The 24,425-nt window shown below is 34.1% G+C and overlaps 2 protein-coding genes across 4 annotated transcripts; one reads left to right on the plus strand and one right to left on the minus strand.

The window, feature by feature from the left end:
• Positions 1 to 2,418: 2,418 nt before the first annotated feature.
• LOC102606337 (protein NRT1/ PTR FAMILY 6.3-like) lies at positions 2,419 to 6,970 on the plus strand. Its single transcript, XM_006355418.2, has 5 exons — positions 2,419 to 2,637; positions 2,715 to 2,892; positions 2,970 to 3,009; positions 3,762 to 4,330; positions 5,858 to 6,970. The coding sequence occupies exons 1-5, from the start codon at positions 2,520 to 2,522 to the stop codon at positions 6,723 to 6,725; spliced, it is 1,773 nt and encodes a 590-aa protein (XP_006355480.1). The 5' UTR covers positions 2,419 to 2,519; the 3' UTR covers positions 6,726 to 6,970.
• A 4,111-nt stretch (positions 6,971 to 11,081) lies between these two features.
• Positions 11,082 to 21,482, minus strand: LOC102578345 (oxysterol-binding protein-related protein 2A). Of its 3 annotated transcripts, none has more exons than XM_015312394.1 (11): positions 20,576 to 21,482; positions 18,643 to 19,002; positions 16,730 to 16,823; positions 15,858 to 16,246; positions 14,214 to 14,369; positions 13,313 to 13,480; positions 13,069 to 13,209; positions 12,725 to 12,946; positions 12,501 to 12,611; positions 11,991 to 12,190; positions 11,082 to 11,628 (listed from the first exon to the last, which is right to left on the minus strand). In XM_015312394.1, exons 1-10 carry the CDS (start codon positions 20,933 to 20,935, stop codon positions 12,011 to 12,013), a joined length of 2,181 nt encoding a protein of 726 aa, XP_015167880.1. In that variant the 5' UTR covers positions 20,936 to 21,482; the 3' UTR covers positions 11,082 to 11,628; positions 11,991 to 12,010. The 3 variants fall into 3 exon arrangements, with proteins under 3 accessions (XP_015167880.1, XP_006355481.1, XP_015167881.1); XM_006355419.2 differs by having other exon boundaries at positions 12,501 to 12,614; positions 20,576 to 21,479; XM_015312395.1 differs by lacking the exon at positions 20,576 to 21,482 and adding an exon at positions 19,179 to 19,872 and having other exon boundaries at positions 12,501 to 12,614.
• Between the last annotated feature and the right edge of the window lie 2,943 nt (positions 21,483 to 24,425).

Raw genomic sequence — 24,425 nt, forward strand, 5'->3', positions numbered from 1 at the left:
TGACAGAACGTGCAAATAATTTAATTTCTAATAGTATAATTACCCCGACAATAAACAAATTATTGGAGTAAAATTAGAAAGAACAATATGTGTGACATGCTAATTATTACATAATTTGCTAATGCAACTTTTTTTATAAGGTCAAAGCACTCAAAAAAGTACCCTCTTTTTGTATATTCTTCTTTTTTTTCTTGAGCTGTCCAAATCTGGAAATTTCACATTTTTCAATTTGTAAATTTTTCTTTAGTCCCTATTCAGTTCCTAAAGTTTGGCAAAGAGCTTTATAGTGATTATTTTCTATTTGCCAATGTGCCTTTTCTCCATTGGTAAACCGTAAATTATAGAAGTGGTGGTGGGTGGACATTTGAAAAATACTAATCAAAGAATGGTGGAGAAAAAAACGTGAGAATATCGGTCGGCTCTAATTTTTTGTGAATTTATATCTTGTCTAACCGTCTTTTATTAATAATAAAATAAAAATTCTCAATAAAAATTTAGTATAAGTAAGAGAGATTATACTTTATCTTACCATCCCTAATGAGGATGAACCTCAACTAGTTAACAAAGATTAGTAAAATAAAACTACGGAGAATTATGTATTATATTCTATGACCATCAAATCACTTATAATAAAGTATATGATGATATTACATATGAGAATACTTGAGTAATACAAAATTATAAAAGTCAAGAAGAAAGTTGAGTTATGAACCAAAAAACTTTCTTTTATATTTAGATGAGCTGAAAAAGATAGATTGTTCTTCACATTTGTCTAATAACTCGTAATAGATCATCACTTCTTCTTGAATACATTGAATCTTGTTAAAGTTATTAACACTGTAATATGATTTCTTTTTTACCAGTCGCATCGATAAAAAATTATCTATTTGTAAAAAAATAAATACAAAAGTTTTATATACACATGTTTTTTTCTTTTCAGATCGATAAATAAAAATCTCTTATTAATATATATTGTTTTAAATCAATTGATCAGAAAAAGAAAAAAAAAACTAGGTATACTTAGTATTAATATATTATTTAAATTTTAAAATGATTACTTTTCATTAGAAAAAGTAGAAACGTGATTTTCCATATTGTTTGGGTGCATTCTACCACTTTCCCTATGACCTCTCTTCACTTTTTGAATGTATGGCCACCACATAAAAGTTCTTAGGAGTTGAATTATCTTTTGACGTGCAATATTTATTTGAACACCAACAACTATAGACTTTTGAGTGAGTTTTTTTTTCAATTTTTGCCAATTATTAGCTGCTAAGAAACGAAATACCAAAAAAAGTTGTAAAATTCCTGGGCCAGACAAATGATTTGTTTGCTCTTTAGGTTAAATGTTATGGATACTGGAAATCCTTAAATTTTCATGTCAATCACCCATTTTGGTAAAGCTATATTTTACTCACAAGATACCCGGGAACTATACAACATCTTGTGATTATTGCACCAAATTGCATTGCCACTTTTATATTTACAAGAATCTAGAATTTTTACTATGCCATACTCAAGGTTAAAATTATTATGCTAAATTGAAGTGTGTACGTATTCATTCAAATAATTTAAACTTTTAAATAAAATGATCACATACTTCGATATTATATAAAATCATTCAAAGGTTGTCAATTTGAATTTCAGTGCCACTCACAGTAGTTGGTACGAGCCATAGATTTGTCAAAACTTAATAATTTTGGCTCAAATTCCATATTTATTTAACATTCATAAATAATCGATTCAAAACCCTACATTAAACAAGCGAATCCTAATTCAGAACCTATAAACTAAAAATTCTAATTCCGACTTCATCTTATCACAACTCATACTCTAATCACTTTCTTTATTGTCAATATCTAATACTCAAAAGGTTATCATCAAACACTACATTCTTACTCTATTCTTCACCAAGTACAATTATCATATATCGCTTACTTCGATACGGACAAAACTCACGTAAATGATCTTAGATTTGACCCAAGGTAAAACATTTTGTCATATATTTATTGGCTAATTTTAATTTAAGCGATATGAAGTACTCTTTTTAGTTTAATACGTATAAAAGGATATTTAAATGGTTAATTTAATTTCTTAAACTAAAGATGTAATCCTTTACTAGTTAGACACTTTTTTTATTTTTGCTTTTATGTTCATGGGTTCAAACATTTAACATTTCTTTTTTTTGCTGAAAAATATTTAACATTTCACTATCAATCATTTGAAACTAGCTAGGGACCACGAAATTTCCTCCCAAAAGAAATAAAAATAAAATAAAAAACAATCATGTGGACTTTACCATTCCCACTTATAATGGACCTCTAAGTAAAATAAACAAAATAAATTAAACTAAGGTATTAAAATAATAAAAAAGCAATATGAATTGCCTCAAATCCACGGCTATAAAAGGGTTATAGAATCAATTGAATCTTACCATAGTCTTGGATACCTTTCTATCTATCTCTTATAATCTTAATATCTCCAATTTCTTTAAACCTTTTGACACACACAAAAAAAAAATGTCACTTCCTGAGACACAACATGACACAAAAACTCTCCCAGATGCCTGGGATTACAAAGGTCGACCAGCTCTTCGTTCCTCCTCCGGCGGTTGGTCTAGCGCCGCCATGATATTAGGTAACTAACAGTTCAACTAAACTTATTATAATCATTTATTTGATATCGACTGACTCTTGATTCTGACGATTATGTAGGGATTGAGGCAGTGGAGAGGCTAACAACACTAGGTATAGCGGTAAACCTTGTGACATATTTGACTGGAACAATGCATTTAGGAAATGCAAACTCAGCCAACAACGTTACAAATTTTCTTGGGACTTCATTTATGTTAACTTTACTTGGTGGATTTGTAGCCGACACTTTTCTTGGACGGTTCGTAAATTTCTATAATTAAAATTTATAATATAATAATTATGTCATGACTAGCTAACATATTTTTTTTTTATCAGGTACCTTACAATTGGTATCTTTACTACTATTCAAGCTATGGTACGTATTTTCTTGAATCTTGATTGGTTGATAACTTAAATAGATAAATAGAAAAATCTTTCTTGTTATGAAGTGACTTTATTTACTTTTTAAGTGCCATCATGTTGGAATTGGACTTAACTTGGTCATCATCATCATCAAATCAACTTTTTTATTTTCTTCTTGCGTGAGATTGATGCATGGAAATTTATAAACTTTTTTAAGAATTTGTGATGAGGAGAATGGAAAGAGTAAGAATGACAAACATGAAGAAATTAAAGAATCAATAAATAAATTATGAAGTTTAGATTGCATATTGTAGATGTTGTGAAGAGGAAAATCGAATGAAAAAGGGAATTAAGATAAGGAAAAATTTAGTGACACTTGGTTTAAATTAACTTATTTTATAAAGAATGAAATGGAGCAAGTATGGATGTTGAATATGGTTGATTATGAAATAAGAAAGTGGAAAGAGAGAAGAAAGAAGAGGAGGAGGAAGAAAAATATAGAGTATATATTAACTCCCCTAGTTGAATCTTTCAAAAAGAAAAAAAAAGATTCTTTTTCATTTCTCTTTCTTCAAAAAGAGTTCAAGTATTAAAAAATAAATACATATATTGCATAGTTAACTTCAATAATATATATTTTATCATGAGAGTCTAATATGGTAACTTAATAGGAGGTTGGGGGCGGGGTATTAATTTTTTCTTTTATTTTCATATATCAGTAGATGTTGAATCTTCTGACTCTTTCATGTGTTTATTTCTTTATAGGGTGTTACTATCTTGACCATATCCACCATAATCCCGAGCCTCCGACCACCAAAGTGTGAGCCGGGTAGTTCAACATGCATCCCCGCAAGTGGCAAACAACTCATGGTCCTATACATCGCCCTATACATGACCGCACTCGGGACCGGGGGATTAAAATCCAGCGTGTCCGGGTTCGGGTCGGACCAATTTGATGAAACGGACAAAAAAGAAAGAGGGCAAATGATAAAATTCTTCAATTGGTTCTTTTTCTTTATCAACGTGGGATCACTAGGTGCAGTGACAATATTAGTGTATATTCAAGATAATTTGGGAAGAGAATGGGGTTATGGAATTTGTGCTTGTGCTATCGTTATCGGTTTGGTGATTTTTCTATCGGGAACTAGAAAATATCGGTTTAAGAAACTTGTAGGGAGTCCATTGACACAAATTGCTTCGGTTTTTGTGGCTGCTTTGAGGAAAAAACATTTGGAATTGCCTTCTGATCCTTCACTTCTTTTTAATATCGATGATATTCCTGGTGATGGAAATAAAAAAGCTAAACAAAGGTTGCCACACAGCAAAGAGTACCGGTGAGTTTTCGTCTCTTTTTTTTCCACGTAATATTGTTAGTATATATAACTTAATTTTTTTTGCCATTGTTATCATATTACTTTGTTGAATTAACCACCTATCTATAATAACTCTCCGTAAAAAATATCATTTTTAGTGATCAGTATACGTTTGACCCCTATTTAAATTAATCAGGCTCTAAAATTTATATCGAACGAGAAGTAGGAAATGATGAGTTCTATACATTTTTAGAAAGAAAAATGATGATTTTTAAAGTTTAAACCATGTGCAATGTCCTGACAATTCTCTAGATCAAGGGGAAAAAATATGCCAACAATTGGAATGAACTTGTTATGTGCAAGTTATCTTAATTTCTGATTGGCTTGCAATATTTGCATTAAAAAAAAATTCAAGTTCTTTGAACTTATCCCAATGGTAGGCCAAATCTTTGATAGGTAACCACCACCATCAAACAATAAATCAAAATATCTACAATCAAATCAACTCAAAAATTTCATTTTGTCGAAATGTTTTAGCATATATGGGCAAGATATTCAACATTTTAATAATATTTTTGCAAGTTGACTTATAGTATATGATTGAATATAAAGTAGCCTATCCCCCACCACCCCAAGGAATTTGGAGTGTACGAATTACTTACTTTTTTCTCTTTTTTCATATGTGTGGAAATTAAAGTATAGCCTTCCTCACTTATTGCCTATAGATTTGTGGTTGTTAGTATTAATTACTATTACTTTATATACTAACACGAGCGCACTTTTAATGACCAATATACTCCCTTTTTACTTTCTTTTTATGATATAATTTTTTTTCTTACAATTCAATTAAAAGGTAGTAATCATACACCTTTTAAATGATTAAAAACCAAAAAAAGGTGAATAGTTCTATCACTAACTTTTCCTTGATAGTGATTTGTCCTTGAAGCAAATTTTGAAACTTCTTCCTATAAATCATTTTTTTTCTTATATAGTTTTTACTTATCATAAGATTCCTTTAAGTTTGGGTATACTCTATCTTTTTAAAATTTACATTGAATATATTATTATAATTATTGTTCGGAGACGGTAGGGGTGGGGATGGGGGATAGATCAAGACAAACGGATAAACTTCGGAACTTAAAGGTTGTTTAAATATAGTATAGTTCTCGTACAAATACAACGTCATATGTCAGATAAAATTATACATAAATATAATATTTTCTCATCTGAAATAGAAAGAAATATTTTATTATTTTAATTTAGAGATTCCGTGAATACTTTGTCTTTAAGAACTAAAGAAAACCAATATCACGAGATACTCTCAGCCAGTCTGTCACCCAGACAACTTGTCAAGTTTTAAATCTAGCAACAAAACATAAATATATATATTTTTTATTTAAACAAAAAGAAGTGGACTACAATAATAATAAAAATATTAATTTTCTCCCTTTTTTTTTCTTATTTTAAACAATAATGTCCTCATTAAATTACAATTATATTGTGGACCAAGATTTTGACCATGAATTTTGTTTTTATTATTCTCTACAGTTTCTTGGACAAGGCTGCTATTAAGGTAAATGACCTTGAATCTGCTGGATTTACCGTGGTAAATAAATGGAATTTATCTACTTTAACTGATGTTGAAGAGGTAAAATTAGTAGTTCGAATGTTACCAACATGGGCTACGACAATTATGTTTTGGACTGTCTATGCCCAAATGACAACATTTTCCGTGTCACAAGCTACAACGATGGATCGTCACATCGGAAAATTTGAAATCCCTCCGGCGTCGTTAACGCTCTTTTTCGTTGGAAGCATCCTCGTAACATGTGTATTCTACGACCGTGTAGTTGTACCAATTGCTAAACGTGTCCTCAACAACCCTCAAGGGCTAAGCCCACTGCAACGTATTGCAGTAGGCTTAGTCCTATCGATTATAGCTATGATTGCGGCCGCTTTAACCGAGGTGAAAAGATTGAACGTGGCACATTTGCATGGATTGACTAATGATGCAAATGCTATGATACCTTTGAGTGTTTTTTGGTTAGTGCCACAATTTTTGCTAGTAGGGGCAGGTGAAGCATTTACATATATTGGACAACTTGATTTCTTCTTAAGGGAATGTCCAAAAGGGATGAAAACAATGAGTACAGGGTTGTTTTTGAGTACACTTTCACTTGGATTTTTCTTTAGTTCAATTTTGGTGACAATTGTGCACAAAGTAACGGGGAAAAAACCATGGTTAGCTGATAATTTGAACCAAGGAAAGTTATATGATTTCTATTGGCTATTGGCAATATTGAGTGTGTTCAATTTGATGATTTTCTTGTTTTTCTCGAGACGATACGTGTACAAGGAGAAGAGGCTAGCTGAGGTTGGAATTGAAATGGAGGATTCAGAACCAGCTTGTCACTAAGATCTTCATAAAAGTACATTAGTTTTTTTTTTTTATAACTTTTTTTTTTTTTTGCTTCTTTTAACTTTAATGGAAGGGTTACGTGTGTATGGTAACCTAGTTATAATATATGTACAAAGAATGGAAAAGAGCAATGAAAAGTTGTAGCTCATTCCAATCTTCTTTTTTTCTCTCATGCATGTATTTGTACAATAACCAAAATAATATAAATGAAATGCAATCGAAAGAGCAACTTCCCAAAGAAAGTACTATCTTTTTTTTTGTTTGTTTGTTAATAAAGAGCCTGTTATCATTGTCCTTTAGGTGTGATCACGTTTAAAACTCATCCTAAAATGGATAGATGATCGATGAAATATAATTCGATTTTTAAGTTTGGTGTCAAATTTCATAGTGCACTATAACTATTTAATGTCACTAAGAAAATAAGTTTGAACAATTATTTAGTTTTAAAGATCAAGATTTTTATTTTAAACTATTTAACTATAAATAATAAATCAGTAAAAACTATCAACTTAAGAGAATGGGTAATTGACTTCAAAATTAAAGAGGGCTAGAGTTATGATTTCTCCTGTTGTCGGATTTCTTCTCACTATGTTAGCTATAATCTTCCGAATTAATAATCTCTATCGATCATGAATCTTTTCTTACCACAAATATCTTTTGACAAAGTGTTATAATTTCCTAGAGTTATTCTCTCAAATGAACTCTAGTAAACCAAGTAATTTATTTCCTTAGCTAGCGTCAAAACTTTGTTACCTCTAACCTCCGCTTTTAAATCTCAGTCACTAATCTCTTAATGCTTCAAAGTGTCGTTGCTCAACTACAACATGTACACTCTTGCTCATTCTCGAATAATCCATGTCACCACCATAATTGATACAAACACTTGGGCCACTAACAACTCACATTCTTTTTATCATAATGCAAGGTATACATATCATTTATCAAAACCAAACAATAAACTTCAAACCAACTAATTAACTTTAGAGACGGATTCTAATTCATCAAATTTAAACTCGCTCACCTAACTACTCCATTAAAATTCAATATCATCACATATCTATCATGAAACAAGTATCCTCATAAGAAGAACTAGTCCGTACACTCAAATAAAAAAAAATATAATTTACGAACTTAATATCAAAATACAACTCATATTCAAATGAGTACAAAAACCCTAGTCATGTCCATGACGCGGACCTCATAGTGTGGTCACGCCACAGACGGCCAATTTTTCAGCGACTTAAGTCTCGTTTCTTTTCATTATATACAGTGTCCTTTTTTGTCTCCTCTGTCTCTTTTTAAATAATTTTTCATGTCATATAAAAAGTTTAAATTAAATAATTGTTCAAAAAAGAAACAAAGAAAAAAAAAGTAAGATAAATTAAATGAATTGATTATATTTTATCTCTTTGTTTTGTTATATGAATTTGAACATAACCACCTATCGCTTAAATCATTCAGAAGTAATAATAAGTAAATACGAAAAAATAAAAACAAGTACTAGTAATATGCAGGTATTATTCCAAATAGTGAAATAGTATACTTCAAATAAAAAATGTCCAATCAAAATAACTATCTTCACTAAAATAGTAAACTTTATATGTAGTGAGTTACATCAAACCTTGGCGTTTTTTAGGACATGCGTATGATAATTTTCTCTTTAAAAAAAAGGTGGACCAACGTCCTATCCATTTTGAACAATTAAATTAGGACCTTATACTAAAATAATTTTCTCTAAACTAAAAATCCAGATATTATGACAACACGATCACATGTTTAAAACTCATATTTGTCTTACAATCAGTAGCTGGCTGTTAACTGTTGTAATGGATCAGAAACTTCAATCAAACCACACAAAAAAAAAGGATTTTTTTTATAAAAGAAAGTCGGGTTGAAAATATCAGATTTGAGCCTTAAGAATGAAAAACTTGTAGCTAGAAGTATTATATATATATTTTGTTACTACACTCACCTAACACAAAGTCTTAAATTAATTATGATCGGTATAAATTCTGAACACCAAATACTTTCTTGTAAAAAAAAAGAACTAGATTGCAGAAAGTCTTGATGATCCCATCTAAGGTTATGGTGGATGATGAAATAAAACTTTTTCCATTCTTAATTAGCTAGAAAAGTCTCAAGTTTGAGTTCAAAAAAAGGAAAAGGTACAAGTACCCCCTAGACTATGACCCAAATCTCAGAGACACACCTTAACTAAACTAAGGTTCTATTATCTCCTTGAACTCATTTTTTTTGTAATTTTGTACACCTTTTTGGCTTACGTGGCATCCAAGTATCTCCCATGCGTCTCAATTCTGTGGAGTCACGGAGTGTGCCACATAGGCCAAAAGGTGCACAAAATTATATATAAAATGAGTTCAGGGGGTAATATGACCTTAATTTAGTTAAGATTTGTCTCTGTTATTTCGGTCATAGTCTGGAGGGTACTTATGCCTTCTCCCTTCAAAAAATTGAAAAGATACTAATAAAAAACACTTGTCTTTTTAATAAGTCTTATACATTATAAACTTAAATGAATCGAGACTTCAAAATAAATATCGATATGAATTAAAAATTCACTATGTACAGCAAAAATACAGCCAGGAACATGTTGTCGTGTTTGTAAAATTGCCAAAACTGTTTTGTGATATTTTATTTTACCAGTTTCCTATTCTGTGGGAAGCAAATCCTAGGGGCTCTAATCTGACACCATATATATTCCTCTTTTATTACTTGGCGGTCCCCTCACTCCCCAACATAATTTCTCTGTATTTTCTCTGAATTATCTCTTCTTCTTTTTTATAACATAAGATACAATATTTACATATATATACATATAATTTGTTTGAATAAATATTGATTCAGAAATCATTAAGAATTAAGTGTTGTCAGGTTATGTTGCAGAGTTATATATTGTCACAAGAGGGGAGATACCTATGTAACGAATCTAAAGGTATCCAACTTCCAGATTAGATACTTAAATTTGACGACTTCAATTTTTATATTATTTTTCAATACGTATATATTTTTTTATCTTTACCGGATAGAAAAATTGTTTTCCATGAAATATTATAAGTATAAATTGTTTCAGATACGTTGTGTCTAAATGGATTCGCATGTATATGACTCTTTCGCTCACATTTCTCTTATCTCGCTTGCCTCTCTTCCTGTGTATCTATATTACAAAATGAATTTGTAAAGTATCTAGTATCTCATATACATTTTATTTAGTGTGATTCATATGTAGACTATGTCGCTCGCCTCTGTCCTAACTCGCTTGCCTTTCTACTTCTCTCTATTTCAATGTATCTGTATATTCATCTCAACGTTAATTAAAGCAGCACAATAGGCATTCATTGGGCTTTTAACGATACCAGCCCATTATCCCTCCGCTGCATAGAGCGGGAGCAATTCATTGCTCTATGAAATCAGCCCATCTCGCTTTAGGAGCCCAGCAGCCCAACTCTGTACTTGGACACTTTTGGCTCAAAATTTAGAAAATGTTTGTGTTTGTTATCAATCGTCTGTTGCGTTACGAAATTAATCACATAAAGGGGAATTCTCACATACAGCCACTTAAAAATAGCTTAATTATGCTTCATAGCTATAAGTTGTTAATTACGATTCATAGCTACATGTTATAGAGAGGAAAGAGGCGAGAGAGAATGTAATTATAGTTAGAAGTAAGTTTCAAATTGTAATTAATGCAAACTATAGCTATATTAACTAATTAACTAGTATATGTTTGCTTAACCGCGTAATTTTCATTTCAAAAAAGTATTGTTTAAATGGGCCTGATAAAGGAAATACCAAAGATGAGCACATATAACCAAGTAGTTCACACTTCACACACATCATTCTGGTAAAGGAAATACCAAAAATTAACCTAAATAGTCGCCCCAATTTAAATTAAAAAATAAACCAAATTCATCAAAATTGTATAATCTACGTATACCCGCTAGAAAAGGCAAGTAAATATGAAAATGGGCACTCAAGTTAATTACAAGTATATTAACTAAAGCTTAAGTATGCTTCTCTAGGTTGTTGGTCCTACGTGTTAACTACTTATGAGTTCATCCAGTAAAACAATCAACGTGCTAAATATCGAACTCGAACTCCGTAATGTTCAAATCCTGGATCCGTCCAGTAAAACGATCTATGTTGTTCTAAAATACGGAACTTGACCCCAACAACGTTCGAATATTGGATTTGCCTCCATTAACACTTGAAATTCCCTTGGAGACTAGATGGCCCAATATCTAATCTTTTATTCACCATTGAATATCTAACAAATTTAAAAAGGAAAAATAACTAAAAGACATTAGAAAAACTCAGAATTTTTGGGTAAATGAGAATCCAGGAAGCTAGTTCTTTTGTGTATATCTCCACATGTGTAGCACTAATCTACATTAGGTTTTTACAAAAGCTATTTGAGCTCAGTTTACTTCTTTAATACATCCACATTTTTTTTTTTGCTATTTTTTTATTTTCAACATAAAGAGTACAAATAATAATAATAATAACCTAAACTAATCCCTAGCCAAAGAAAATGAAAGCATAATGAAAATGGGATCAATTTCAACACAAAATAGAAGCCTGATCAAAGCAGCTTGATGCATAGATCTAGTAAGGAACCTCCTCTAGTTTTTTGCTTCCATCGTTCGTCGATTCGTTGACTCTTTGCAAGATTGTCTCTATATGCTGAAAAAAGCCTTCAGGATTGACTTTTATCAACCTCTGAGAACAAACTTTAAACAACTAAAAAATTTGGGCAGTCGCGGACTGACCACATACTCCATCCGTCTATAGAATTTTCCGATAATACTCTGCTCAAGGTGTTGTCTTTAATCTACAAATCTTCAGGTCCATGAAAAATGTACCACATTGCCTTTTGATATCCCTGTACAAAGATTGAGAAAACATGCATGTAAAATATGTAAAGATTAGGTCTCCGGTTTAACTATAGTACTGAGACAGATAGGAAACTTTTGAAGGTGTGATTTGGTATTTAGCTAAATGTGTTCATAAGATGGGAACAAAGAAGAATGAGGTTACAGCAAACATGATATGAATCTGACAAGTATGTGTCGAGGGAGAAATTTGTCAAGATAACAGTGTTTAAAGTGGTAACGAATAACTAGAAGTGGAGCCTCCTTGATCACGTAGCCGTTGAGTTGTTTTCTAAAACGAATGTGAAAGTAATAGCTAGGAAATGGAAGTGTCAAAAGCACATAATTGACGTAGAAAAGTAGTTTCTCATACCTTATATGCCTTGTAAAACATCAGGATCCTTCAAAGGAGTTGAGGAGATCTTGATCAATCTCGCCAAAAATATTTGGGCAGCCATCCCAAGTAGCCGTCTCCCTTGCCTCCCAGTAGCCACCCATATACCGGAAAGTCCCATCTTCACCTTCTCTTTGAAACCATCGAGGTTTCCAGCCATTCTCTTGTAATTTCCTGGACTGTAAGTAAAGAGAAAGTTCTTTGTTTAGACCCAAAAAATAGAGATTCATAAATTCATAATGTTGGCTTAAAGTTTGCTATGTGACAATTTGAAGATTTTAGGAACTTGGGAGGATTACAGGGCCAGAGGATACAAATTTGTGATTCCACTCGTAGCAGTGACAAACCCAGCGAGATGACCAGACACACAAGAAGTTTGAGTTATCATATTGAAAACAATTTTACGGACTAAATAAGAACAATAAACAGTCAAAAAAAGAATGTGTACACAGGAAAAAATGAGGAAGGCTCGAGTGGAAGCAGACATACCATTCTCTGCCGTGTCTCTAACCGCAACTTCTCTGCATTTGCCTTGTCGTATTCCCCATTCTCCAGATGTCGCTGATCAGGTCTGAGTCTTGAATCTGTAGGTGGGAGCATCTCCTTTATTCAAGATTAAACACGCAGATTAGACAGGCTATAAACGACAATTAGCTGAACATAAAAGAGAAAATTGATCTTTCACATGAAGTTTCATTAACACGCTGTTGTACCTTAAGTCCTGGTGTCAACTCATTCAGTGTAATAGCAAAAGAAGATAAGTTGTATCGAGTGAGATTTGGGGGTGGATTATTCCTTGTCCACAATAAAGATAAAACAGATGAATCCTTAGGCTTGCTGGCCCATTCTCCATTGATATAGTACATGCTCTCGTTCCACTTTCCGAATAATGTAGTAACTTTCTTCCCAGAGACATCTTCAACAAATCCATGAACCTGTAGAGTTTAGTAGTAATTATCCGGCCAATAGTACAACAAAGTATAGATATATAAGTATGTAGAGGAGTAGGCAATAATAAGACATTATTAAACTAATTACAGGATTTCTCCTCATTTACCTGATGAGGATTACGCTCGATAATGGATGGCTCTTTGTACTTGAGCTTGCATGAGTACTGACGATTGCCACGTATATGCATTGTCCCATGATGATCACAATATATCTTACCAAGAATAAGGTTGTAGATACTTGTCGTGACCTGAGGATATTAAAGTCTCGAATTAAGCAAACAAAACAAGAACTTCAATAGGAACCAAACTATCTTGTAAACTGGTCAATGACCAGCATGATGTTCTGCCTACCTTGCTCCACTGGAAGATCTCCCCATCGTCGAATTCTAAGGTAAGTGTTCCAACAGGATCGACTTGAATTGATCTCCCCCAAAATTTTGACTTAAGATTACTGTCAGCCCAGAATTTCCATCCTCTACCTTCACAGTGACAGGCAATAAGTGTTGGGTGGTGACTAACCTGTTTCAAGAATTGGCTAATTACTATCATACATATCAACTCATTGCATTAGAGACTTAGGTAAGAAATTTCAGGTTCAACTTCCCGTGTTTCAAATTAAAAAAAATTCTTCGGTAAGTTAAACTACCAAGTGCGCTTACTGATTTTTCATAGTAAATCACTTTGGTTGCAAAAGCTAAGAAAATATAAGATGTTTTCTTTTGTTGTATTCTCCTATACAATGTTTGTCTCTTTTATCATAAAAAACTTTCCACAGAATAAGCTCCCTCGATTACTTAAGAAGAGAAGCTGAAAAAGGTAAATCCTCAAATTCATAAAAACTTAACACGGAAAACAAACTGCAATGGAGTGACGTGACCACCAAGCGTGTTTAAAATATGACATACCCTTCAATCTCACATCATGCTATGTCCAACCTTAAAGACACTACTACAAAAAATAAATAAATTCAGTTCTATGTTGCACAGACTCTTTTCTGGAAACATAACCATACAGGTGGTGTAAGATCTGATATGGGTACATCCAGTATTTGCTAATTCTTAATGTAATATGAAGAAGCCTACTATTTAGCCGTAGTCATATGACACGCTTTTGTGGGTACGAATTGTTTGACGTCAAAGTAAGTTTTGCTGACAAAATAATACTGCAAGGGAAAGTTGCATGCACAGATACAAATCAGTATTTCTAGAATCAATACAATATATAACAGCAAGATATATTCTCGATAAAATACCTTCTCCGAGAAAAAGCGGATTCCTTTTTCAGGAAAATCAGCTTCATAGGTTTCTCCCAGCAAAGGATTGAAAGGTTTACAATTCCGGCCTTCAGTTGAAGCATAACCAGACACAGCAAAAGCAGCAACGTTTAGAATTCTTAAAAGACTGTTCCCCTGGAAGAGCAAGACAATTCAAATGATGATCAACATAATGCTAAACATCTAACCAAGAATTGCTCTACATCATGTAAATATAATTGGAAAAAACTTGCTAATAAAGAAGCCTGCTCCAGGGGGGGGGGGGGGGGGGGGGGGGGGGGGGGGGGGGGGGGGGGGGGGGGGGGGGGGGGGGGGGGGGGGGGGGGGGGGGGGGGGGGGGGGGGGGGGGGGGGGGGGGGGGGGGGGGGGGGGGGGGGGGGGGGGGGGGGGGGGGGGGGGGGGGGGGGGGGGGGGGGGGGGGGGGGGGGGGGGGGGGGGGGGGGGGGGGGGGGGGGGGGGGGGGGGGGGGGGGGGGGGGGGGGGGGGGGGGGGGGGGGGGGGGGGGGGGGGGGGGGGGGGGGGGGGGGGGGGGGGGGGGGGGGGGGGGGGGGGGGGGGGGGGGGGGGGGGGGGGGGGGGGGGGGGGGGGGGGGGGGGGGGGGGGGGGGGGGGGGGGGGGGGGGGGGGGGGGGGGGGGGGGGGGGGGGGGGGGGGGGGGGGGGGGGGGGGGGGGGGGGGGGGGGGGGGGGGGGGGGGGGGGGGGGGGGGGGGGGGGGGGGGGGGGGGGGGGGGGGGGGGGGGGGGGGGGGGGGGGGGGGGGGGGGGGGGGGGGGGGGGGGGGGGGGGGGGGGGGGGGGGGGGGGGGGGGGGGGGGGGGGGGGGGGGGGGGGGGGGGGGGGGGGGGGGGGGGGGGGGGGGGGGGGGGGGGGGGGGGGGGGGGGGGGGGGGGGGGGGGGGGGGGGGGGGGGGGGGGGGGGGGGGGGGGGGGGGGGGGGGGGGGGGGGGGGGGGGGGGGGGGGGGGGGGGGGGGGGGGGGGGTGTTGGGGGGGGGGGGGGGGGGGGGGGGGGGGGTAAGCAAGAAAGCAATAAAAGCAACAGTTATGCTTTAGCACAACGTACAAAGTTATAAATTCGGCTCATACACGCAATATCAAGTTTTGAACCATAGCTGCCATGCGAGGCCTATTATATTATATAAATAAGATTATAACTTGTGTTGTTCATCAAAACAAAAGATTATAATTTGTGTTCTGAAACAATTACTCCAAAAAAAGGTGTGTTCTGATAAACAAATTTATACCTAGCAATTAATAGTTGGCATCTTTGCAGGCCAGAAGTATACAACCAGTACTGCCCCAACAAAAGAAGATTCACTAATTACATTTCCTTCTTTTTTTTCTGATAGAATGATAAAAAGGGAGATAGTAGATAGACCTTTTCTTTGCCTCCCAATACCTAAACATTTATCTAATAGAAAAACTCAAATGTACTTGTTTTACTACTTAAATGAAAGATGTGGCAAGTAACAAATTATCTGAATAGTATTCAAGCAATATCAACTTCATGTAATCATTAATTTAGAAGAGCCTGATAAGCACCTTCTAGAGTAGAAAGCAAGAACGTAAACACAAACGCCTAGTCATGTTCTAGTAGTAACAAGAGGTGAAAGTATTAAAGATCGTACCGATTTTCCATGTTCATATGCTCTATCTAAAAGATATGAGTACTCTAAATCTTCAAAGCACTTTTGTAGGGAGGAAATTGGCTCGTTGAAATACACTGGCAGGCAAACTCGTGTTAGATCTTTCCCGACATTGTCTTTGATCATAGCCCAAAGACTAACCCCTTTCTCTTTTTCAACTGGATCTGGAAGCTTCGTTCTGCGTACAACCTGTGCTTGAGCAGATGCATCAATGGTATTGTTTTCCATGTTGTCCCCAACTACTGACCCACCAGATGTATGATATTCAGAAAAGCATTCATTTGCGTCAATATAGTTGGCTTCCTCTTCATCTGACGCTTCATCAAGCTCTTGTTTCTCAATATCATCAGACGATTCAGTTGTACTATATTCTGATATGAAATGTATGAGGTCAAATGATATTCCAGTTCTATTAATATACAAAAGTTCAGCATCTTGAACATATGATGTGAGGTACAGCAACTGAAACTATTTTAGTGACGTGTAGCAGAACTCCAGTACATCATAAGCAAGAGAAATTGTAAAAGCCAGGAGCAAACAATTTGCTGCATCCCTATCTCTTTACAACTACTACGAAGTCGGCATAATGAAGTGAAATAGAGCTGATAATGAGGCCGTAAATCAAAAATATTAGCAGAACTAGTATTTCTGCTGCAATATGCTTCGGGGAAGGAAAATTAGTGGAAGATAACCTCAAAAACTTTGCACTCATACAAATTATTTCATCTGATAACATAATGTGCAATGACTTGTCAAAAGTTGAAGAAACTTTTGAGGGAAAGATTATTTTGTTTGTGTGTTTTGCTTACTTAACTGTACTTGTACAGGTAGAAGTAGATGAAAGTATAACATACCACTATACTTGCCACGTCCTAAACTGGAGAATTGCTTCATCAGTTGGAATTCACCATCATGAACCCCGGAAGCTTCACCTTCGATATTAGCTGCCTGCAGAAGCAAAACTTATGCAATTTAGAGATAGTGAAGCTCATTTTTACAAAAATATGCAAATCATCGAAACAAAGTTAGTTAACTCATGTAACATGACTGCATCAAAATTTATATGGATCAGAGGTCCAGAAACAATTCTTCATGTATTCAACTTAAATAAAAGTTCGGGGAGACAAACAAATTCAGTAATATGACCAACCCAACTAATTCATCCTGCAATGCGAACTCACTGAAATCTTTCATAAGTTTTAAACTAAAGAATTGCATAACTGACGAAGTTTTATGGATATATGTGCAGAAAGCTCATGAAAATACAGAGAGGCTATGAAAAAGGTAGAGAGCACCTGTTTAGAAAATACATCTGCATGGTGCCTAAAATAAGTCATACAACCAGACTCTTTTAGTTTTAGATGACTGTGTGTTGAACTTATATATGATTGACATAACATTGGGAAACTACCAGTCAATTTTCTTCTCTTTCATTTTTTCCCCCCCAAACAAAGAACACTGGTTGTCAATTATTAAAAGAGGATCTGCAACAGTCTTTCAAATTTATTCCAAAGCAGTGAGCAGATCACTATAGATTAAGATGTTTTATGTTAACAGAAAATCGAAATATGATGGCTTAAATGGAGAATTGCTACAAGATGTTATGTAATAAAGGGACCGTTTAAAAGGCAAGTTCTGCAAAACGGTTACTCCGTGTAAGACCAGCAATGTTATATGGAAGTGAATTTGGGTTGTTTAAGTCCACCACATCCAAAATATGAGTGTGGTGGAGATGTAGATGCTAAGATAGATGTGAAGTCATACAAGACTAGACAGGATTAAAAATGTTCAGCAAAAGGTGCAAGTAGCACGCTTCAATGAAAAAATAAGAGAAAATCCCTTAAATGATTTTCCAGATGCACCTGTATGTAGGAGTTAAGCCTAGGTGAATGAATGTATTAAAAGGTAACAAGGTAGACCTAACACCAAATGGAAAAAAGTTATCTCAAAAGATCCACAATTTCTTTGATGTACCTAGCGAAAAATAGGATACAATGGAAGAACAGAAGATTATATTTCTATAGGCAATACCAATCATTTGGGAATATATTTTAGTCATATCAGTACGTTTAGTCGATTACTTTAGGTCTCATGTTTTCTAGAAGTTCTCTAATCCTATCAGAATTTTATATACTAGTGGATAATATAAATAATTTCTAGTACTTGCTGTTCATATTTAGTAATATAGTTATTGAGCTAAAGTAAAAATAAATTCAACAACATGGTCAGTGAGAATTCATATAGCCAACCCAACTTGATTGGGATTGAAGCATAATTGTTATTGTTATTTGCAATGAGTCAGAGCAAACCGTTAGGTGCAATCGGCAATTCATCTTGAGAAGACACAAACCTTTATAAGGGCCATAGAGGAAACACAATGTATCACAACTGTAGTTAAAAGTCACAACAACGACGTGTTTTGAAACCTTTGTTTCCAATATGACCAGAGAATTCTAAAAATTATAATCTAACTCACTATGGATCTTATTCTCAGATGATCCCGAAAGCATATTACCAAGATAATGCACAATGGACTTTCTCATGACATTAACTTAGCTTTAGCCAAAATCACTGGAAAATCAAACTTCTATGTTACTTCAGATAGTTTCAGAACGTTTGGTCGCAGTTTCAAATCCAATGGTCTTTAGAGAAATGGATAGTCCCAATAAAATCGAATCAAATGCATTAAGCTATACTCCTTATTGATTTGCATGCCTGGTTCCATTCACTTCCACGTGTAAATTATGAGGAAATAAAATAAAGTTACCTCCAACTGTCTCAACGTGTCCAGCAAATTGGAGCGCTCCTCACAAAGATTTTTAAGTTGTCCTTTTATTTCTGAAAACTCCGATAGCATGATCTTCTCACAGTCCTGGACAAGTCCCTCACCAATGCCCTCTTCAAGCAACCGGTTTTTCAATCTTTCTGTAGATATAGATACATCATTTTGCAAAAGGTTGAGATTATCATTCAATGGTCTCAACTGAAAAAGATTTCTTGTTGATATCAATGCTTCTATCCATGCAACCCGTTCTTTCTTTGAATGTGTCCTCAAATGAAGAGACTTGGTAGCTGTAAATATGTAGAATCGCCTATTATCAGACCTGCTCTCACGGAATGATGACACCTGTAAGGAATCCACACAATCATCTCAAGGTTAAAGGAAAAAGCAATTTTTACATTGAATGTGTTTGGAACGACTGAAATCATTTTCCATGAAAACAAAAACTTGGAAATGTTTGGTCGTTGAGTGAAAAACAATTTTGGAAAAAAAAGGATTGCCATTGAAAATAATGTTATTACCAAATCAAAGAGTGCTTTGGTGAAACTATTTTGTGTTAACATTAATAACTGTGGTTAGAGCAAGTGCAACAAAGATAAAAATCAAGTAAGTTATATGGAAAATGACTTATGTCAACAAGTGGAGGTAGTCATTTTCCTCAATTCATAGGAAGTGTTTTCCCTAGAAAATATCTTCAGTCAACAACAACAACATACATGGTGTAACCCCACAAGTAGGGTTTGAGGAGGGTAAAGGGTATGCAGACCTTACCCTACCTTGGGAGGTAGAGAAGTTGTTTCCGACAAACTCTCGGTTCAAGAAAGGAAAATCAAGGTAGAACAGAAAAAGAAATAAAGGAATTGAAGAAATCATGACAAAATACTATAAAAAGCATGACAAAACATTCTAGAGGGAAAACACGATAACTACGAACTGAAAGGTCGAAGAAATGACTTGTGTCGTAGCAAACCAAACGACAAACTCATTGTACTATCAATTTCTCCAGCTCCAAATATAGGTCAAAATATCTAGGCAATGAAAGGAAAGAGGCCACTGCTAGTCTAGTAGACAACTGGCAATGTCATTTTAGCAAAACATATTGATATAAGATAAAGATATATCAAGACACCAAAGAAGCCAGATATCATGAGAGCTGACAGATCAACACATCAAAGAAGCCAAGTTCTACAACATAGAATAAAAGTGAGGTCATAATTTAACCAGCAATTGTAGAAGAAGAATATCCTTCCCCAGTTTTCCTTATTCTCTCTTTAAAATAATGAAGTTTTCAATGAACTCTCAAGTCATGATAACTACAAGTAGTACACAAGAGAAAATAAGTTATTAGAGATAGAAAGAGAATTCACTATTCTTTTGGTTGTTTGCTACTATTACAACTAATATTTTTAATGAAGAAAATAACATAACTTTCAACCCCACTTTCCCACAACCATTCATGTAGTAACAGCAAAGAAAAGGAAAGAAAGAAACTCATTAAGGAAGATGACAAATGGATCACTTCCAAGTTAATTCTATGACAAACATGAAGAAAAAAGTTCTGATTTTTCAAGGAAGAAACAACAAAAAACCCCTCAAAAAGTGACCATGTTTGTCATAGTTTTTTACCACAAACGTAGGCCTACTAGAAAAAGAATAGTCTTTTAGCCTTATCTTGGCCTATTACTCTCTCCCATTATCTTTCACCTGCTGATGTGACCCACTATGGATTAACAACCAGTCAAATTGCACTGTAAAAACTTCCAACTATGACTAAACCCCAATTCATTAACCATCGGACAATTGAAGAAAAAAAAATCGATCAAATTGGCTCAGATATCTAAAATTCAAGATTTTGCCCATTGAAGAAAGTTTTAATCTTTACACTAAAATCCCAAAACACCATTTTTCCCCTTTGTACCTTAAGATGAACAATGCCGACGGATTTCCCATGTTTCCGGCGACTGGGGTTACTGTCGGGAAGTTTCCCGATTAGCCTGATGTCATCTCCGGTTAGATGGTCTGGCCGGCGATTCTTCGAATAAGAAAGTATCCCGTTCCGGAGAGTAAACCACCGGGATCTCCACCCTTTATGATAATTAGTCCACTTGTACAAGATTCCGGCGACTCCGCCAACATCGGATCCTCCAGCATTGATGTCAGATCCAGAGTAAACAACAGCAGAGCCAGTCCGTAACAACGTCGGCTCCGGCGACTGGTCTCCGATCTCCGGTGTCTCTAATGTTATACAACAGAGTGGATGCATTTCCCTTACACGCATTTTGATCCACTCCCCAATTTTTCCAATTGAACTAAAGATCAATCCACATTTGAAAATTCAAACAAAATTCACAACACCCAGATTGTATTTTACATGTATCTATACAGAGGATGTGTTGTATAAACACAAAAAAAAAAATGGATGTGGGGTTTTGAAGAAAGACCTGAAAATAGCTTTAAAAATGAAACCAAAAGAATATTCTTGAAGTTAGAGAAAAAAAAAGTTTTGGTAAGTAATAAAAATTGAGTCTTTATGGTAAATATAAAATAAATAGAGTTTTGGGGAAAGTAGGAAACTTTATAATATGCTGAAAACAAGGAGATTAAGGAAATGGCAAAATGGTCATTTTCCCATTAACACCATTGCTGCAGAAAAGAGAGAAAATAAAAAAAGAGGTGGTTTTTGACTAGTGGCGGCGGCGTTAGACGGCGGCGGGGTGAACGGAGAAGGGGGAAGATCAATGTGAAAGATGGAGAAATGAAGAAGTTTAATAAGGGGTTTTTAAATGCCACTTTGTAATCATCTGTCTTGTCTAAAATATTTTCCAGTGCTGGATTTTTCCTATTTTTTCATACCATTTATTATATTTTTTCTTTTTTGCCATTTCTTCACAAATTTATAATGACACTATTAAAGGGAATTTTTACCTAACCAATAATATACAAAATTGCTTTAATAATTGTACTGTGCTTCTACTCGGGTTTGGACGGTTATTATGTATTATTTCATAGTATATTATATTGTGTTGTATTATTATATATAATATTGTTTTTAATAAATATAACTTTTAGATAAAATGTATCATTCTCTATTGTTATTTGAATGATAAACTTACGAGAAAAGTAGAACACATGATAGGGCTACTATGAAAAAGTATGATAAAGATGAAAGAGTAAATAAAGACAAAGTAAGAAAACACACGATCACGTCAAATTAATCGTCACACAAAATTAAACTTTCCGACGTTATCCAACAAAAAAACTTAATGATACAATACAATAAAATTTAGAATAATAATCAAAATTAATAATTTTAACAAACATCCAAACAAGTTGTTAACATTATGAATCGTAATAGTTATGGAATACCAATTAATTGAATGAAAATTGAAAAAAGAAGAAAAGAAAGAGAAGTGTGCAAATTTGTGACTATCACGTATTCATTATATTATAATATATAATATAATAAAGAATATATTACAATTTGTAATATTGAGCATCATTTTTTTTCCTGTTTTTGGAAAAAAGATAAATGGAGTGGTTTGAATTTAAAATAGAAATAAAAATCTCCTTCAAGAATAGACTTTCCAAAATATAGAACAAATTTGAGTACACGTCTACCTAATTTTGCCGACTCAACAATCATATATTAACAAATTAATGGGATTGGTGGTAGTTAGAGTTATGTAAATATTATTAGTAATGAGATTAGTTATGTGAAAATTTATGTATTATTTTATATAAAAAAAATATTATATGGATTTCTAAATTATAAATTAAATATTATACTTATTTTATATGGATATAATTTACCTACAATAACTTACTTCCAAATGATTTACTCAAACTATTACGTCTAGGATGATTTTTTTTTATATAATTGGTGTTTTTAGATTATTTCTATTGTAAAACAAGAAATCACTATCAGTTAATTTATTGTAGTAACAATTCAACAAAAGCATACTAATAATAACACGCTTTATTTGTACTAGCTGATATGATTTCCATAATATTTTAGCAATTAAGCATGACTATTTAGGAACCTGAAAATAATGACCCTTAAACTTATTATAATGTTGGTTCAAAGAAAGCATACTACTAATAAGAAAAGGCTTAACTTATCAGATTAATATTAAAATCATGCTTAAATATAATGACTTAATTAGGACAAAACAGCCAACGAACAACTTTCTATAATATGGTTTTAATTACACCCGTTACAATTTGTATACATCCAAAATTCGTTTTGTCAAGACACCCATTATGCATCGTGATGAAAGAATTAATTATTAATTCCAATAATAATAGATAGTACACGTTTCACAACATAAAAATAGATATAAAATATTATATATGATATAAAATATTATATATATTTATATATATATATATATATATATAGCTATAAATGCATTTGAAAATGTACAACGTCCGTTTTAAAGCACTTAAAAAAATTGTTGAGTTTAAAATCTAAAAAAGCATGGCAAAATACAAAATGCATCTTTTTTAGTAGATAGGAAGAGAAAGATAGTAGTCTTTTTTGTCTGACGGAAATTTATTTAAATTAATTGACTTATTATTAAAAAAAAGTCAATCATTATTTATTAAAATGTACCTTTACTGTTTTAATTTGTAAAGTGTTAATTAAGCAAGATGTTTAAGAAAAAATAAAGTAAAATGATTTAGATAAACACACTTACGATTACGTTGTTAAATGTATTTTTTTTTCAATGTGTGAAAAATTCAAAAGATAAATAGTAGGGAATGGTTGAAATCCAATGGAAAATTTAAATATAAATATTATATTTAATAAGTTTTTTTTTTCATCCGATATTTGATATTTGTATGAAAATCAGACTATAATCGTCGAAGTGTGGTGTTGCATGGCCTATTTTGAGGTCAGTGCTTCAAACTTATTTTTTTCCATATCAGCACTCGAACTCGAGACCCATCGTTAATTAACTATTAGTATTAGTACTTTTTTTTCTTCTTTTTCTACTTGGTTAGATTAACACGCAAGTTGAATTTTACACTTTGAATGGTTCTCGCTTCAAAGGCTAGGAAGGACTATAAGAGTAAATTTTCTTCGAACCTTGCTCATTTCTTTTTGGGTTTTCTTGGTGTTATTCGTTGAGGTCTGACTAATTTGAATTTGTGTTGAAAATTTTTATTTTGCGGAATGAAATATTTCCATATCAAAGTGACTTTATATTTATGATTCAAATTTGAGATTTTGAATTAATAATGAAAAAATACTTATCAGTCTATTAATTTTGTTTTTTCCCTCTGTTTGTACTTACATAACACTTTTCTCTCATCAAGAGCTAATTATATTTGACTAATTTTTAAAGAATTAAATTAATTTAATATTTTAAAATTAAATACTTGAAAATAATTCCAAAAAAAAAATACCATGCAATTCTTCTCATGTTTGAGAAAAATACATTTCAAAAAATTATTCAATATTACATACTTTTAATTTGGAGGGAAATGAAAAATCTCATATAAATTAGGATAAAAAGAATATTAATTTTGATTAAAAAGATCCTTTCAATTTAACCACATGATAATATCAATTCTACTAACTCTCGACTAATTTAAATTCACATCATATAAAAACTTTGTAATAAGGTCAGTACTTACTAATTACCATAAGATTCTTGATGCAAAAGTTTTAATTAAGAATTGATAAATCTCAACATATTACTTATACTAGTATACGTGCCCGCGCGTTGCGCGGATTTTAAAATTAAAAAAAAACTAATAAAATC

This window comes from Solanum tuberosum, unplaced genomic scaffold, assembly GCF_000226075.1.
Source record: "Solanum tuberosum cultivar DM 1-3 516 R44 unplaced genomic scaffold, SolTub_3.0 scf00201, whole genome shotgun sequence".
Taxonomy (NCBI): Eukaryota; Viridiplantae; Streptophyta; class Magnoliopsida; order Solanales; family Solanaceae; genus Solanum; species Solanum tuberosum.